General features: G+C 43.1%; 1 protein-coding gene across 4 annotated transcripts in view; it reads left to right on the top strand.

The window, feature by feature from the left end:
• The window catches only part of tcerg1l (transcription elongation regulator 1 like), an 81352-nt gene that overhangs the window by 44082 nt on the left and 17846 nt on the right, over positions 1–19424 (top strand). For 3 of the 4 annotated variants that reach the window (XM_085170483.1, XM_085170486.1, XM_085170485.1), the window contains 3 exons: positions 15500–15642; positions 15946–16014; positions 16094–16169. In XM_085170483.1, coding sequence (XP_085026609.1) covers positions 15500–15642; positions 15946–16014; positions 16094–16169 — 288 coding nt within the window. The remainder of the gene's footprint in view (positions 1–15499; positions 15643–15945; positions 16015–16093; positions 16170–19424) is intronic. The other variant, XM_085170484.1, reaches the window with a different exon arrangement.

The raw sequence follows: 19424 nt of genomic DNA on the forward strand, positions 1-19424 counted from the left end.
CACCTGACCGAGAATATTAATCTTCTGTTGGTAGAGAACAGTATGAGCAGCTTTGATGTCACGGCTCATCAGATGTCCTGGTGATCAGTGTTTCAGAGGTGAACCCACTCCACCCACTCGCTGATCATTTACAGTGGGGAAAGAGAAGAACTGAAATCATCAGTAAACACACGCACACACAATGTTTGTCAGTAAACCTGCTGATCTCTGCTGTGTTCAGAAGCAGTTTGATAAAGTGACTCTATAAACTAGAACAGAGCGTCCTGAACACACACACACACACACACACACACACACACACACACACACACACACAGTTCTCCAGGATGTAATTGGGTATTTTCAGGACAGCTCATAGCTCATCTTTACAGGGTTCTGCTTTATATTACACACACACAGCGTGAGCTTGGCCTGTATTGATAACCAGCTGATTGATTGAAGAACCTGAAATTGAGGTAATTGGCCACAGGGGCCATTAATACTGTGTTTGTGTGTGTGTGTGTGTGTGTGTGTGTGTTAGGGTTATTTAAACATTTGTATCCAGAAATTAAACACTGAGTTTCTGTGAATGAACTAAAACACTTTTTATTTAAATCAAACTGATTTCCATTCACCATGAACGATTATTGATCATTTTGCTGTCTGGCTGAACTCAAGCACAGGACTCAGGAATTAAAGTTCAATGAGTGTATTTACAGTGCTGGTGCAGATAGTGCTATATACAAATTATTTTTCAAGTGCTCAGTTCAAAAGTTCAATATGTGCAAACGTCCAATGGAATGAAGCTTCAGGGAATCCAATCCTCTGAGTCTCCCGAACAGGATCTCATAACATCATCAATCACCAAAAACTCTCAGAACTCCACTGGGCCACAACACTCGGGTGAAGACTGAAGTTAAGGACCCAGCTTGAATAGCAGACAGCTGATTGCCAGACGATCTGCTGGTGCTCGATTGATTCAGGTGGGTCCAGTACTGGGTCAAGATTCCAAGAGGATCCTGTAGTAGTCAAAACACCCACACACAGAGAGAGGGAAAACAAAGGAGAGGTCACCGAGCATGGTTTTGTTCAGGACTGCCGAACCTAGGAACGTTCTTCAGGGCCATACACCTCCCAGTCCACCAGATGTTGAAGAGCTCCTCTCAGTGAGTGAGTGAGACAGTAGACAGCGGTGAGGAGGGCTGTGCGAGTGCATCGCAAAAACACATAAATATGCCTGACCATAAACGAAGCAGCATCTGGCTGCAGTTTAAAGAGTTTTTTGTCTCGGTCTTGGTCTCGTCTCGACTTTGTCTTGGTCTTAACTCGGTCTGTCTTGGTCTTGTCTTGATCTTGGTTTAGGCGGTCTTGACTACAAGTCTAGTGGGGGGAGGTTGGCCAGCAGGTACAACGGGCTGCAGATAGATGTTATGAATGTGCATATTGCACTGAAGTTTTAGGTGAACAGAAACTGAGTTGGAGTAAATGGAGTCCAATAAAGTTTGGAGAGAGTTCGTGAGACTCGGTACATAATGTTTTTTGTAGAAAGCCAAACCTTTTATCCTGGACGATAGTGAGGTTCTTCGTTGTGGTGTTGGTCTGTGAGGAACTTGTTTTGCTCTTTTTGACCCAGACCAGTTGAGTGCTCCAAGTGGATAAGTTAGATGATACTGCACATCAGAACAGCAGAACTTAGTGGGAAGTTAATTTAGGACCCTGACAGGAAACAATATCCACCGGGATACCATAAAGCCAAAACACGTGGTTAGAACCAGTTCCAGACCAGGGACTCAATCTCCCAGGTAAGTAAACCAACTATACGGGTATGAGGCAGGCGGTGGATTCTTCTGAGGAGGAGTCAGCAGTGTGGAATTGTCATGACAAGGCATCAGGTTTGATGTTGTTAAAGCTGGGGCTCTAGGTGATCACAAAGTTAACGCAACCTGATTTTCTCGCTTGGTTGCTTTGACGTATGCAAGGTTCTTGTGATCTGCCCATATGGTAAATGGCCTGTATTTGTATAGCGCTTACTAGTCCCTAAGGACCCCAACGCGCTTTACACATCCAGTCATCCACCCATTCACACACCCATTCACACACTGGTGATGGCAGCTACATTGTAGCCACAGCCACCCTGGGGCGCACTGACAGAGGCGAGGCTGCCGGACACTGGCGCCAACGGGCCCTCTGACCACCACCAGTAGGCAACGGGTGAAGTGTCTCGCCCAAGGACACAACGACCGAGACTGTCCAACCAGCAACCTTCCGATTACAAGGCAAACTCCCAACTCTTGAGCCACGATCGCCCCATAAGATCTAATTAGTATATTCCTCCAGCCTTTTTGACTGCCAGTAGTTCCGATCACCGACATCATAATTGCGTTCTGCTGGAGAGACGACAAGAGAAAAAAGCACAAGGGTGGGAATTACCTTCCTTGGATTTTGAGAGAATGGCCCAGACTCCGGTATCTGAAACGTGCACAACACAAACTGTTGAGTAGTGTTAGGCTGAACAAATACCGATACAGTGGTGAACTGGTCCTTAATAATGGTGAAGGCGTTATGGGCAGCACTGTTCCACACGAACTGCACCTTGGGAGAAATCAGAGTAATGAGAAGTAAAGCAATTTTACCGAAATTTCGCATGAACTGGCAGTAAAATTTGGCAACCCCAGGAAACACTGAAGGTGCTTTGAGAAGTAGGTGTGGGCCAGTTCAAAACTGTCTGGATCTTTGCTGGATATGCCCTGCTGTGTCCTTTCTCAACCATATGACCTAGGAAGGAAATACTATGGGTGTGGAATTCACATTTCTCAACCTTAACAAAAAGTTTATTTTCAAGGAGATTTTGGACAACCATTTAGATTCTCTCCAAGAGGAGAGGATAATAGATGGATAACGCCAATTCAATTCAATTCAATTCAATTCAATTCAATTCAATTCAATTCAATTCAATTTTATTTATATAGCGCCAAATCACAACAAATGTCGCCTCAAGGCGCTTCATAGATACAGAGAAAAGCCCAACAATCATATGACCCCCTATGAGCAGCACTTTGGCGACAGTGGGAAGGAAAAACTCCCTTTTAACAGGAAGAAACCTCCGGCAGAACCAGGCTCAGGGAGGGGCGGGGCCATCTGCTGTGATTGGTTGGGGTGAGAGAAGGAAGACAGGATAAAGACCTTCTCGTTTGGCTCTCAGCGGAGGCGGTCGCACTTTTCTCCTCTCCTCCTTACCCTTATCTTCCCTGCTTAGCCTCTCTGTCCTTGTCTGTCTCATGTGCATTACTTTTTCCCTGGAACAGTCTCTCACTGTCGTTCTCTAAAACCTAAAAGAGAATTATGGATTTGATCAACTGGTCTCTGAATGCTATTGACACCCTCTTCTCAACGAGAAGTCTGGGCTCGGGAGAGCCCGAGTGCCCCGGAGGGACTTTCCCTGCCGGTTACACGATGGACGGGTGGCAGAAATGGAGGCTCGTGTGCCTGGCGGGACTGTCGATCGAGGACGCTGAAGATATTTACCTATTCGGAACCATGATAACGGGGTTCTTGCTGATCGGAGCTGGCATGGCCCTGACTTATCGGAGAAATAAGAGAGCGGAACCGGCTGTTCAAACCCCCCAAAAGCTGCCCGCTGGAATTGAAGCGACGGGACGAGTCGCGACCTCTCACAACGAACGCAGCATGGTTAACACCTTGGAGACGCTTACGGCTTCTGTGAAGGCTCAAAACAACACCATTGAGCGTATGGTGGGATACATCAGAGAGGGCCCTGCTCAAAATGACACCCTTGAGCGAAAGTTGGATCACATCACAGAACGGATCACTGCAGTTGTGAGGTCTCAGAATCAAAAGAATGACAACACCACGGAACAGAAGTTTGATACCATCATGGGGAGGCTCGCGGCTCTCCAACGGGAGATCGAGAGACCAGCGTCCGAGTGTTAAAGATCAGCTTTGAAAAATCTCAATAAATCAACAAATTCGGGATCAAAATGCAGACACCACCACGGCGCCAGCTGCACAGGCCCAAGGCTGAAGCCGGACAAACACTCCCTGATAACGACTGTGATTTGACTAATCTCCCCATCCCTGCAAGGCCACCTGGATTGGCTGGAGGACTGTTTACTTAGCCTGATAGGGCGAAGGACACTGTCTCAGCTGAACTATGGACACGCACACACACACACTTACACTGATAAGCACTCACTCATCTCCCCTTCCCTTTCCAACGCCTTCGATGCTTGTTACCTCCTGGGAACACGAGGCGGGTCTGGGCCCGCGCTGGCGAGTCGGCGCAGTGGCAGGATGTCTGCTGTGTTGCCTGGGATTACTCCTCATCCCCCCACTCCCACCCTGTGGCTTGTTATGTCTTCATAATGTTGTGCTGTGAACATTCATGTGCTTTTTTTGTGCAGAGGAGTTTTTTTGTTTCCTGTTCTCGTGCTGTCCTACCATGGAAGCACAGCATGAGTAGGGGTCTCTTTTTTTCCTCTTGTACCTTCCCATTGTGTGTACATTTCAGTGTTTTTTTCCGTAATTGCCGATCTCCGACTTGTAACCCCCATGTAATGTCTGTGTTATGTGTGTAAGGTCGGGGGGGGGGGGGGGGGTCTCATTTCACTGCGGGGCAACCTGTATGTGACAAATAAAATCTGAATCTGAATAAAAAAATCTGAATCTGATAAAGACATGCTGTGGAAGAGAGACAGAGATTAATAACAGATATGATTCAATACAGAGAGGTCTGTTAACACATAGTGAGTGAGAAAGGTGACTGGAAAGGAAAAACTCAATGCATCATGGGAATCCCCCGGCAGCCTACATCTATTGCAGCATAACTAAGGGAGGATTCAGGGTCACCTGGTCCAGCCCTAACTATATGCTTTAGCAAAAAGGAAAGTTTGAAGCCTAATCTTGAAAGTAGAGATAGTGTCTGTCTCCTGAATCCAAACTGGAAGCTGGTTCCACAGAAGAGGGGCCTGAAAACTGAAGGCTCTGCCTCCCATTCTACTTTTAAATACTCTAGGAACAACAAGTAGGCCTGCAGAGCGAGAGCGAAGTGCTCTAATAGGGTGATATGGTACTACAAGGTCATTAAGATAAGATGGGGCCTGATTATTTAAGACCTTGTATGTGAGGAGCAGGATTTTGAATTCTGGATTTAACAGGAAGCCAAAACAGGAGAAATCTGCTCTCTTTCTAGTCCCTGTCAGGACTCTTGCTGCAGCATTTTGGATTAGCTGAAGGCTTTTCAGGGAGTTTTTAGGACATCCTGATAATAATGAATTACAGTCGTCCAGCCTGGAAGTAATAAATGCATGAACTAGTTTTTCAGCGTCACTCTGAGACAGGATATTTCTAACTTTAGAGATGTTGCACAAATGGAAGAACGCAGTCTTACATATTTGTTTAATATGTGCGTTGAAGGACATGTCCTGGTCAAAAATGACTCCAAGGTTCCTCACAGTGTTACTGGAGGCCAAGGTAATGCCATCCAGAGTAAGAATCTGCTTAGATACCATATTTCTAAGCTTTTCAGCGCCGAGTACAATGACCTCAGTTTGATCTGAGTTAAGAAGCGCCACCTACCAGTGAATTGGTGATGTACTTTTCCATAGCTTCAAGCTAGGGATGAGTGTTAGGTACTTCAAAAATGCATAGTTTAATGTGTAAATGAGACTGGAAGCAGAACTTTGCAGAACTTTTCAATTTTGCCCATCAGTATCCCTACTATTACTGCCAGGCCCTGTCTCTTGGCCGATGAAGACGTGTTTTGCAGCTCCTTTTTTGCAGCAACAGAGGCACTCACTCGCTCAGTTGTGTCATGGGCAGGCACAGCAGAGCTGGATCGGTTGCTCTCCGTTGTCAGAGTCAAAGTTCGGGCTCCAAGGCTCTTCAGGGGAAGCTCCTTCAGAGCCGGAAGCAGTGCAGCGCAGGGACCACTGGATTTGTAGTTTTTCTTTGGGTGGAATTCACTTATATGATCTGAATACACAAGGTGATTAAGGTATCAAGAGACACAGGAAATTATTTTGCAGATTTCATTTCATCAGATAATCTGTCCAACAATGCTCCTCATGGTGCTCGCTCCAACATTCCTGCTTCCACAGCAAAAATCCAAACATCCACGGAATCATCCACAACGCTCCACTCGCCTTGGCCTTGAGGAAATCATTTCTGGGCCGCTGCGTCTGAGTTGGTTGCCTTGTCGTAAACATTTCTGAACCTTTCTGAAGTCTGTAGGATAGATCGAGATGTGACTTTAGGACCGCCTGGGCCCACTGGAGACCTCGGTCTCATGTAGCCGTGGTGAACATGTGACCTTCACCTGCTCTTTGACTGGATCACAAGTCATGCCATCTGGACAGGACCCACAATCAGGACAGGCACACCTTTACAGGGCGACACGCCATCAGAATATTACATGCTTAGGGATACACCATCACGAGGCAGCGGGTGTCCATGATGTACAGATGTGTTACAAACGTGTCACAGACGGGCGTGTAAAACAGACGGAGTGCTGTTGTTCGGTTGTTTCCCGTCTCTTCATCTCTTCCTGCTGATTAATAAATGAAAGACACGTGTGAATAAAACATGAAAGAAAAGGTGAAACTGCTGCACTTTTAAATTTTTTAACACAAATTCATCGACTTCCTGTTTAGTTCTAGTTGAAATAAACATCAAAGTTGAGCTCAGGGCTGCTGATCATGATTTTGGGTTACTGAGCCATCATGTGTAGTCTGAGTATTCAGTCAGGTGACCGCTGTCATCATGTGACACTTTAACCTTCTTGCTGCTCAGAACGTTAATCCCTCCGACTCCATGACTGTGCTTGAAGGATGAACCACGAGCATCGCCCCCCCCCCCCCTCCTCTCTGCTCCCCACCCTTCCTCCCGTCCTCCTCCTCCTCATAGTTTTATTTCCTCTCATACTTCACTTCAGGATGTCATAAATAATCCTGACCGACTTTCTGTTTTTCAGAATAAAATTAGCAATCACCATCTGCATTTATAGCTTACCCCCCCTCCCCCCAAACACACACACACACACACACACACACACACACACACACACACACACACACACACACACACACACACAAAGAAACACACCCAATTTAGTGAATAATTTCACAGCAGGTTTGCTCATTGCAACAAGCCCAGAGTGGATATCACTGATTAGACATGCAGCACACGCACACACACACACATGCACACATGCACACATGCACACACACACACACACACACACATGCACAGAGTTCAGTGTGTTTGACTTCATTAATAATTAAGGAGGTGCAGTTTGGGGAGAAAAAAGCTGATTTATGACAAACCTTTCACCTCTCACACTCACAGTATTAAGAAGCTCCTCTTCATGCTCGTCCTCCTCTTGGTCTCTCACTGTGGCCCCTCCTCCTCTTGGTCATTGTTCATCAGCTGTTTCCTGTGTGTTGTCAGGGGAAATGTTTGTGTGTGTGATGGTTGTCATTAGTTAACAAAGCACTGTGATCGCAGCTCCTCTCCTCTTGCTTCGATTGTACCTTCCCGGTGGAGGTGGTCTCATTCACACCTTGAAGATGTCCGTCTTCATGGGTGTCACATGTCACAGACTGCTGTCCCTTCAGTTTCTGTGTGAATGAAAACCCTGACCAAGGAGATGACTTCACATACTGGACCACCTTAACTGGCTCTTTTCGATGTGGTGTTGCAGCCCGTTCTCACTCCTGAGGCGTAACATGCCGACGTTTTGTCACGTCCCGCGGCGTTCCTGAGGAACGCAAACGGTGGCCTTCGGCGTTCTTATGGTACGCGGCGGGTTATGGCTGAAATCCAGTGCAATGACGCTCCCGCGGTAATAGACGTTCCAGCCCTGTATTCCAGCCCTAAACCTAACCTTATCCCTAGCCCTAACCATAACCTTTTTCCTGACCTTAACCAGGACTTTAATGATGTTAAATAGCGTGTTTCTAAGAAAAAGAGCGAACATGTGTAGATTGAGTCCATACGGTTCTCATATTTCCTCATTTTTCCGAGGTCGTCATTTAGGAACGTGGTGGGTAGCCGAAAACGTAATATGTTGACGATTTGTCACCTAGCGTAAAATGTTACGCTTTGGGAGTGAGAACGTGTTGGTTGTAGCGACTTCCTGCGTGCTCCTCCTGAATGACTGGACTCCTTACTCGATCTCTAAGGCTTAGCCCAGACGCCATTATTCATTTCTGCTGCTCTTTCTTTTGGTCGCTCCCTGAGCTCGTGGTCATAGCTGAGAATCAACTGTGAAATTTAGCAGCTTTGCAGCACAGCCGGCACTTCACCAATCCACCTGCCAATCTTTCATCTCTGAGGGTGAAGAGCCCAGTACACTTGAAGCACGCACCAAACCGTCATCATTTGATGCCAACAGGAGACCCCCACCACTTCACAGAAATTCTGCATATACAATTTATGAACATGACCTGTGACAAAGTCCAGCCCTGACAGAGTAATGCCAGTAATAACTGACCTACTGGCAATCCAAGCCAAGCTCCCATCATTGTGGTGGTGTGGGGTTGAATGGCCCGTGACAGGGGAGAGATACCCCACACTCTCTGAGAATCCCCCGCAGGGCACTGAGAGCCACAGAGTCCATATGTCAACAAGCAGGAACCGCCACTCGAGTCTGCCTGTGCAGATCCACCCTCCTCGACTTGTACCAGCCAGGACAGACCCACTAATCCAGAGCCTTGAGAAACTTCATCCTCCCCAACGGAGGAGTCAGAACATGCTATATCATGTTTAGGTGGAAGCTAGCGAGCTAACTTCCTGCTAACTTCTAACTCAGTTCATAACTTCTGTTTTCATGGATAAGTTAAACTTCATTGTTACACCTGGTAAAGCAGCAACGCTGATCGTTTTATTAAAGATGAAAGAATTTAGACAGTTTTTAACTCTCAGTGATGCTGCAGTGTTTGTGTGACTTTGGGACCTGAAGCTGACGGAGTTTAGGACCCAGATTCCTCTGTGAGACTTCTGACTACTGTAGCCGTAACGCTCCGACAGTAGTGCGGCTTCGTAGCTACCAAAGTTGTACTAAAACATGATTTCACAGATTTTTGAGCACATAAAACCGTTTCAAGGTCAGTAAGCACCAGAACTCATGCATAAGGCGCACTGATGATTTTTGAGAAAATTAAAGGATTTTAAGTGCGCCCTATAGTGCGGAAAATAAGGTAAGCTTGACTCACGTCTGCTTTCAGCATGACAGCTCCCTTCACCTCTGATGTCCTCCGCCTGCCACCAGCTACAGCCACAAATCCCTGCACCCATTCAAGTCAAATGAATCTGTCCTGCTTTCAGTCGACTTTCAGATGCCACACCTGTGAGCTCTGTTTGAGTGGGAACCCTGGACTTGTTCTGGTCTGCACTTGGTCCTTCTGACACATTTATCCCAAATTTAACTTTAATTGAAAACTGGGAGTGTGGATGGAGGATAATAGAGGAGGTTGGAAAATAAATAAATAAATGGGATTAGAAGAGGAGGAAGAGGAGGAGAAGAAAGAATGAAGAGAGGAAGTCAGAAAATTAGCCCTAGACACTTCAAACAGAACCAAGCTACCTACTGCTGAGTGTGTGAACATCAATGTGGTTTTAGACAAAGCTGCTTCACACACACACACACACAGTTAATCTCCATTCAGATGCAGATGAATCGTCCTTTTATGCGCTGACTGAAAACGGGCGAGCAAACCAGCAAAAATGGGGAGACGATGAAAGATGTTTTTTTTTCTTTTTCCCATGATGCACTTCAGTCAACTCAGGGAAAATTTGGCTGGTCACGGTAACAACATACCTGTCAGTCACCTGTTATCAGTGTGTGTGTGCTCATGCAAAGCTGCGGTTTCTCTGAAAGCCTGCTGTGTTTTTAATGCAGCAGGTTTTTAAAGAACATCGCTCGCTCTCCTGAACATCACCAAACTCTGAGACTCTGGTTTAATCAATCTAAAAGGCTGACTTGTCATGGCTGTGCAGCCGGTGTGTGTGATGAAGGGACTCAAGACACAAGAGAAAACTAAGCTTGACAAAAAGCGAGCCGTTTATTTGGCTGAAAAACATGAAGACAAAAACAAAGCAAGGCGAACAGTTTAGGTTTCAGTTTCAGAACTGAAACTGAAACCTAAACTAGGAATGACCACGATAACTAGAACATGACACTGAACGGGAACATGAAGAAAACTAAACCTGAGGAGGAAGAGAAGAAGGAATGAAGAGAGGAAGTCAGAAAATTGGTTGAGAAGAAACGCCCCCCCCCAAGTTTCTGTGACCTGACTTAATAATAATAATAATGGATTGCATTTATAAAGCGCTTTTCAAGTCACCCAAAGCGCTTTACAATGCCACTATTCATTCACTCTCACATTCACTCACTGGTGGAGGCAGCTACAGGTGTAGCCACAGCTGCCCTGGGACAGACTGACAGAAGCTGCCATATCGCACCATTGGCCCCTCTGGCCATCACCAGTAGGTGGTAGGTGAAGTGTCTTGCCCAAGGACACAACGACCAGAACAGAGAGCCCGGGGATCGAACCGGCGACCTTCCGGTTACAGATGCGCTTCCCAACCCCCTGAGCCACGGTCTGAAAAGCGCTATACAATTTTTTTGTATTGTACTGGTCCGATTTTTTTGTCTGCTCGTTCACACTACAAATAAAATGCGACAGCAAACGCGCTCTAGTGTGAACGCTCAAAGTCACAGTCATCTTCTTTTGCATGCGCAAAAGAAGACGTCACACACAACGCGCTCTGTTTAGACCCAGACCAACAGTATTGTTTGACTGATGAACCTTTAATATAAAGACTTCAGACTTCACGTTTCCCAATTTTTGCTTTAAGTTATTTTGTTATTGACATAATAATCTAAATAACCTAATAATGATCCTTATTGCTGTTTTAGAGGAGCGGAGCTTCAAAGGATAGTTGCAGATTTCTGTCAGAATCTGCAGATTATACAGAACAAATAAAATGTTCACGTTTCTCCAACGTTGTCTTCCCAACAGTTTCACCGGATGTCCAGGAAGCGTTCACGATGTCTTCTCCGGCGCTGATAATTGGCGTCTGTCTTGTGTCAGTGATGTAAAAGACGGATTTAATGCGACATGAACATCAAACAGCAGCTTTCTGAAACATCAGATATGTATCGGACTCAGGACCACATACGAGAGTGACCCAGATCGGATTTGAAAATATCGGATTTGTGCCGTTCACACTGTCACACCATGATCGGATATGAGTCGCAGAGGGTCAGGAAATCTGATTTGATGCGCTTTCGCCTGCAGTGTGAACGTAGCCTTAAATACACAAGAGGGTCGTGGAAACACCCGGGGAGACACAGCTGACACAAACGAACATGACGCCACAGAGAAAGTAAAACGAAACACATAAACATGGAAACACTATGGCCTGCATTTGTATAGCGCTTTTCTAGTCCTTAAGGACCCCAAAGCGCTTTACACTACATTCAGTCATTCACACACATTCACACACTGGGGATGGCAGCTACATTGCCACATATACACTAGACTCTTCAAAACAAAGCAGGAAGCATGGAGAGACGTGACGACACCAGCCTGACAATATGGAACACACAGACATACAACTGAAAATAAAACACTGAGGACAAGAAAAGACTTGTTGTTAAGGAGTTACAGAAGAAACAAAAGCTAGAATGAAACAACTAAATCCTAACTAATCATAGCAGCACACTATTTCCAATATAACAGAAGAAATCAAACTGCTGGGTCACAGACCCGCCCCTGACAGCTGATCACTTTGGTTATTGTGTCAGGTAAGCTGAGTGTGTCTGAAACAGTCAGTGAAATGGAGAACAGAAAATGTCGAGAGCCTGGAGATGTGGTTAGTTTGCCTCAACAGAAGTGGTTTGGTAAAGGACTGCAGCTAGACTCTGAGCCACACTGTGTGCACAATGTAGCAGTAATCAGCCAGAAACACGCATGCAGCGGCCTTTCTTTTTCAGGACAGGGGTACTAAAGGGTTAAAGTGTTTCAGCCATAAATGCAGATGCTGCAGATCCACACACGCTCTGCCTGCACTGCGTGTTGCATTTAAATGTGACACTGATTTAATTTGTCAGCAGAGAAGAAGAGCAGCAGAAAGGAGGAGAAGATGATGTATCATTCATTGCTGAAGGAAGAAAGAACACGAAGATGTTCTGCTTTCCTTTCCTGTCCTCTCTGGAAGATGCCCTCTGCTGGTTCGAGCTCGTAACAACACTGACCCGGTCAGCTGATCTTTAAGCCAACACCACCTGAACCCAGATGTTCTGTTGTTCAGCATACAAGCTAAACACCTCCTGACCATCAGCTCGGTGTGCAGATTGAGATTGTCTTGTTACAGACTGCAGTGACAGTCAGCTTTTGGGCGTCGGGCCAAATTAGGCTCAACTCGGGGGGAGGAATGTCTCACAAGCTGTTTTCTAACTCAGTGATCAGATCGATGAACGTTTCCAGCTGTTTAAACTATTTGTGGTCTGAGGGAAGCCCTACTGCAAGCTGGGAAGAATAAAAGAAGCTGGAACACGAGCCTTTACCTGTTTGTTTGTTTTTACTTGATAAACATAGTTGATATAAAGCATCAAAGTTGTTATATTTGGTAAAACCAGATTAATAAAACATTTCCTGAATATGGTGAACAGGTTTTTAGTCCACACCTCTGAACTGCAGCACACTGTCTATGGATCCCATGTTGCCTTTTCCTTGTTTTGTTTTATAATGTTAAAAAATACATTAAAAATATTGTAAATGTACAAGCATTACAGAGAGCCTCATGGCTTCCCCGCATGTACTGGGGCCGATCACTTTCATTTTACTGTTACTGGTCTAGCTTCCCCTGGTATTCACGTGTTTGTAATAACATGCCTGATGTGACTGCAGGTGATGCATAAGCTCGTGATTACCGTCACTGTTTTGTTCCTTTGTTTTCTGTGGTGAGGGAGCTTAGTCTCAAATTGTAGCTCTTAATTTATCTGCCATTATCTGTCATCTGTATATATATATATATAAAAACAACAACACCCAGCACGCCCCTGCGGGCGGTTTATCCTTCAAGCTCGGGTCCTCTACCAGAGGCCTGGGAGCTTGAGGGTCCTGCAGTATCTTAGCTGTTCCCAGGACTGCGCTCTTCTGGACAGAGATCTCCGATGTTGTTCCCGGGATCTGCTGGAGCCACTCGCCTAGCTTGGGAGTCACCGCACCTAGTGCTCCGATTACCACGGGGACCACCGTTACCTTCACCCTCCACATCTTCTCGAGCTCTTCTCTGAGCCCTTGGTACTTCTCGTGTTCCTTCTTCCTGATATTGCTGTCATTCGGAACCGCTACATCGATCACTACGGCCGTCTTCTTCTGTTTGTCTACCACCACTATGTCCGGTTGGTTAGCCACCACCATTTTGTCCGTCTGTATCTGGAAGTCCCACAGGATCTTAGCTCGGTCATTCTCCACCACCCTTGGGGGCATTTCCCATTTTGACCTCGGGACTTCCAGGTTATACTCGGCACAGATGTTCCTGTACACTATGCCGGCCACTTGGTTATGGCGTTCCATGTATGCCTTGCCTATATATATATACACATATATATATATGTGTGTATATATATATATGTGTATGTGTGTGTGTATATATATATGTATATATATGCATATATATATACATATATATATATATATATATATATATGTACATATATATATATATATATATATGTACATATATATATATATATGTACATATATATATATATGTACATATATATATATATATGTACATATATATATATATATGTACATATATATATATATATGTACATATATATATATATATATGTACATATATATATATATATATACATATACATATATATATACATATATATATGTATATATATATATGTATATATATGTATACATATATATACATATATATATATATATGTATATATATATGCATATATATACATATATATATACACACACACATACACATATATATATGTATACATATATATATGTGTATACATATATATATGTATACACATATATATACATATATGTATATATATATACATATATATATATGTATATATATACATATATGTATATATATACATATATATATATATATACATATATGTATATATATACATATATATATACATATATATATACATATATGTATATATATGTGTATACATATATATATACATATATGTATATATATACATATATATATACATATATGTATATATATGTGTATACATATATATATATGTATACACATATATATATGTATACATATATATATGTGTATACATATATATGTATACACATATATATATGTATACATATATATATATGTATACACATATATACATATATATGTATATATGTGTATATATATGTATATATATACATATATATACATATATATATATATATATATACATATATATATATATATATACATATATGTATATATATACATATATATACATATATGTATATATATGTGTATACATATATATATATGTATACACATATATATATGTATACATATATATATATGTATACATATATATGTATACACATATATATATGTATACATATATATATGTATACACATATATACATATATATGTATATATGTGTATATATATGTATATATATGTATATATATACATATATATACATATATATATATATATATACATATATATATATATATATACACATATATATACATATATATGTGTATATATATGTATATATATACACATATATATGTATATATATACATATATATACATATATATACATATATATACATATATATATATATATATATATACGTATATATATATATATATATATATATATATATATGTGTATATATATACATATATATGTGTGTGTGTGTACAAGTAAATAAAAAAACATCTAACAAGGTTAGCAGCTCAGAGGAAAAAGTGGGTTTAGGTAGTTCTATAAGCTGTCTGTCCTGTTAATGCCTCGGGAGAGATGACAGATAATGAAATGATGTAAAGATTTCAGTCACCTCACATTCTCCTCTGAAACCTCAGTTAAACCAGCCTGGAGCCAGTTTAAACCACCTTCACAAGCATCGCTGTGAATTCATAAAACAGCAGAACCGTCATCTACATCCTTAATAAGGATATCAACCATCCATTCTCTTCAGTTTATCCTTTTCAGGGCGTGGGGGGGCTGGATCTATCCCAGCTGTCTCAGAGCGAGGGGCAGGGCACACCCTGGACAGGTCGCCAGTCTGTCGCAGGGCTAACACATAGACACAGACAACCATTAGCACCTATGGGCAATTTAGAGTTTCCAATTAACCTTTCCTCCCACCCAGAGTACCCGGAGAGAACCACACAAACATGGGGAGAACACTGTGCCACAGTGCTGAATATCAAGGACTCACTGAAACCATCTGTGTTGTGTTGTAGATGTAATGTACTGTGAATGGACCGGCCTACACAAGCAGAGACACAAGGAGGCGTGGCATCTCATTCTACCCAATCAGCATCGAAGAGTGACATGGCTCCGGCCAATGATAAGCTGTGAAAGTAGACCAGCACCACCCATGCAGGTGAGTATTTATCACATCAATGTTACAAAGTGATCAACACAGTGAACACTTTTTGATGCAGATGTGCTTAAATTACAACCCCCAAGTTACCTGTGAGCTGATGGCTGGTGTCAGAGTAAGAGGAGCCAGATAAGAGCAAGATGTCCTGGTTAGAGATGTGTTGAATGTGTTGAGCGGGAGTCAGGGTGACCTTATACGAGCTGAGCAGCAGTTTCACCTGGAGTTTGGAGGAATTGCTGTTCCTGGTGCTGAGTGATGTGAGACAGGTGAACAGGTGTTCAGATCTCTCTCACGGTCTTTCAGCAGTGTGTTTCTGGACCTGTTCGTCCCTCTCAGCTCTGCACTGAAAACTGTCCCGTGTTACCTCTCCAGGTGAGTCTCCAGCTGATCTGTCCATCAGTTTGTCTTTCTGTCCATTCGAGCTGTGCTAATCACATCTCGTCTCTTTCAGGTGATCAAAGAAGTTCAGCCTTTTTTTTCTTCACAGTTTTCCTCCAGATTCACTTTGCTGACAAACTACAGACACAGTAAGTGTGTCTCTCAGCATGTCTCTGTTCATCTGTTGTTTGTGTAAATGTGTGTGTCAGCCATAAACAGAAGCACTCTGTGTGTATGAAATGCCTTTGAGCCACGAGAGCAGATTGAAACATCGAAATCTTTGTTTACGCGGACGAAATCAACCATGTGGCAAATGAATATTTCACTGCTGATTATGATGTGCTGTGTACAGTAAATGATGGCCATAAATATCTCGCGTCCATCATACACGATGATGTTTGTGTTTTTGGCACAGACACATAGACATGTTGAAGGCCAGGTTGAGAGCTTCAGCCACATGTTGAGGTTGATGATCCAAAGCTCGGCACCAGCTACCCTGTCTTACATTTGAGTCCTGGACCATCTGCTGCTGCTTCAGTGAGAGCGGGATGGTGCATGTTGTAATGGTGATTAGGCATTTGTTGGAAACTTAAAGAGAAGATGCCACAGATACTCAGCGAGAAATTAATACTTTGTAAAACTGCCACTCATACCACACTGATATGCAGTTCAGGTACCTCAGCTGGAAGGGTTATACATCTTTTTTTATTTTCCTTTGGCCGCCGGTCCCGTTTGGTTCTTTTGCATCAGAATTATTGTCTGAAGGCAAAGAGAGAAGCCCAGTGGATTTACTTTACCAAGTAGACCTTCCCTGCCTTGCCGTATTGTTGTTATTATTTATTTATTTTATTTTCAGTCGTTACAGACGGGACAGACATCACCGGGGGGAGGGAGGGAAACAACAGAGGAGAAAAAAAAAAGAGAAAACAAGCAAACAAAAACTAATAAAAAGCAATATAATAAACACAACACCATCGTGATACTCTATGTGTATATAGCAGTAAATATTAAATATTAAACATTATTGTGCAGCACGTTAGATCGACAGCACAGTGTGCTTTGAGGTAGGAGCCAAAAAGGGTGTAGTTTGTGTGTGTGAGCACCCGTGTGTACACCTGTGAGCATGGACGCGCTCGTTTTTAAAAGGTTCCTTCATGTAATGATCTGCTAGAGGGTGTGGGGGGGCCACAGCCCCGTCCTCCATGAAGCAGGTATGGAGGAGATCAAAACTCCAGACATCCAGAGGCCCCCAGAACACAAGAGACCAAGGGTTATACATCATTACTCAGGTGTACCCTGTCACCTGCAAGTTCTTCATCCAGACTAAACTTAACATTAAATGAAACATTATCATGAACATAAAAGACAAAGATGAAGTAAATCTAAGCATGTCAAACAATAGCACGTCTTTGCTAAAAACAATCAAACCCCTTACAATACAAAAGAGTCTTTAGAAGGATTTAAAAGAAGACTGATGAGGCAACTTAGAGCTGCTCAGGTTCCTAACAGTGACTCATCTCTCGACTTTTGTCCACCTGAGGTGGGAATAGGTGACAGGTTTCCCCTGTGGATCTATGGTGGCGCACCAGTTGAGTAGATATTGTGAAGTCCTTTAAAAGTAATAAGTAAAATCCTTTCTGAGCGATTCTGGGGCCAATGGGCAGAGCCTTTAAAACTGGAGTCATTTGTTCTGTTTTCTTGGTTGTTGGTTTTTTTCTTCTGCTGAATTTTGTACAACTTGAGTCTATTTAATGATTTCTGATTAAGAAGATGGATGCATTGATGCCATGGTGTGGAAGAGATGTTAACAACATATTTTGGACAAAGTGATGGAAATAACAAAAGTGAAACCACCACAGTCACAATCAAACTGTGCACGTTTCCTGCTGCTGTGCTCTGAGTGAACAGACAGCAGTAATAATGATATCCAGCCCTAAACAAAATATAACAAGAGAATGGCATTGAAGTTCACATTAAATCACATGCATACTGAGCCATAATTGCATACTATGATCCACAGATAATTTTGTAAATTTATGGTAATTAGCAGCAATTAAACAAATCACTTTCTACAAACTCACTTCAGCCTTATTTCAAATCCTTTTGCTGCTCACTAATAATTAGAGGCTCCACATGTGGCATTACCTTAACTGAACATGAATGGTGAAACGCACAATGAAACAACCACTCAAAGCAATAGAACATTGAACAGTGCCCTCTTCTCTATGAGTGCTCTAACTTTTCCCAGAACAGAATCACCAATTACCAGAGTTTGACCCCCGGCGGGTGTGTACCTGAAAAACGGTTAGACACATGAACAGGTTGGTGGTGTACCTGGGGCTTCTGTTTAGGACTACGCTTCCTCCTCCCCGTCACCCAGCCGCCCTCTTTCCCCAGCTGCTTGGGGTCTGCCGGGGAACAGCTAGCGGGGCCTACGCTATCTTCGGCTGCACCAGCTACAGGGGCCTGGCTAGCTAAGGGTGAATGAAGGGTGCGAAGCCGAGTCTCCAATTCAGTAATCCTGGCCTCCAGAGCTGCAAATATGCTACATTTGTTACAGATATCATTACTGCTAAAGGAGGCCGAGGAGTAACTAAACATCTGACACAATGAGCAGGAAAGTGCAGGAGGGACAGGTGAAGTAGCCATGGTGCTAACGGGTCGGCTACGAGCTAAGCTAAGCTAGCAAAACTGTAAAAACACAGTGAGTGAATACTTTGGCTATAAATTAGGTCGTGAGTACACAGAAAGTGTGCTTCGGATGAAGCACATGAAGATTATAATATTATCTAAAAGTTTTTCTTTAAATTGTTAAGCAGATAAGCTACTCAAAAACACCACTGTGTTTAAGCAGAAACAGGAAGTGATACTCTACCGCAGAGAGAGCGAACACCAAGTGACAGCGCCACCAAGAGTCAGTTTAGCAGGATTCTCTTATTTATCTGGGACACCTTAAAATATTGTCTGACATTAAACCGGTCCATGGCACAAAAAGGGTTGGGGACCCTGGTAGGGTTGCCAACCGTCCCTTAAAAAACGGAATCGTCCCGTATTTAGAAACAAAAGTACACGTCCCGTATTGAGCTGAAAAGGGACGCACTTTGTCCCGTAATACAGTGAGAATCAAAAGTAGTCTATAAGTTTTAATGTAATTAACACTTTGTTTGAAAACATAATTCCCAGCCCCGCTCCTGCTTTGTGACCAATGAGCTGACAGCACACTTATGACAATTCGAGTATGACAATTCAGATTACCGCTCATCTCATTGGTTGAGGAAAGGTCGCTTGCAGAGAAAATACCGGAAGACAACAGATGACCACAACAAAAAGCATGGCCAACAGGGAAACAAACGCCGACACTGCGGTGCAAGTCTCAGACGACAGTACACCTGAAGCTGGGCAAA

This window comes from Neolamprologus multifasciatus, chromosome 8 (genome assembly GCF_963576455.1).
Source record: "Neolamprologus multifasciatus chromosome 8, fNeoMul1.2, whole genome shotgun sequence".
Taxonomy (NCBI): domain Eukaryota; kingdom Metazoa; phylum Chordata; class Actinopteri; order Cichliformes; family Cichlidae; genus Neolamprologus; species Neolamprologus multifasciatus.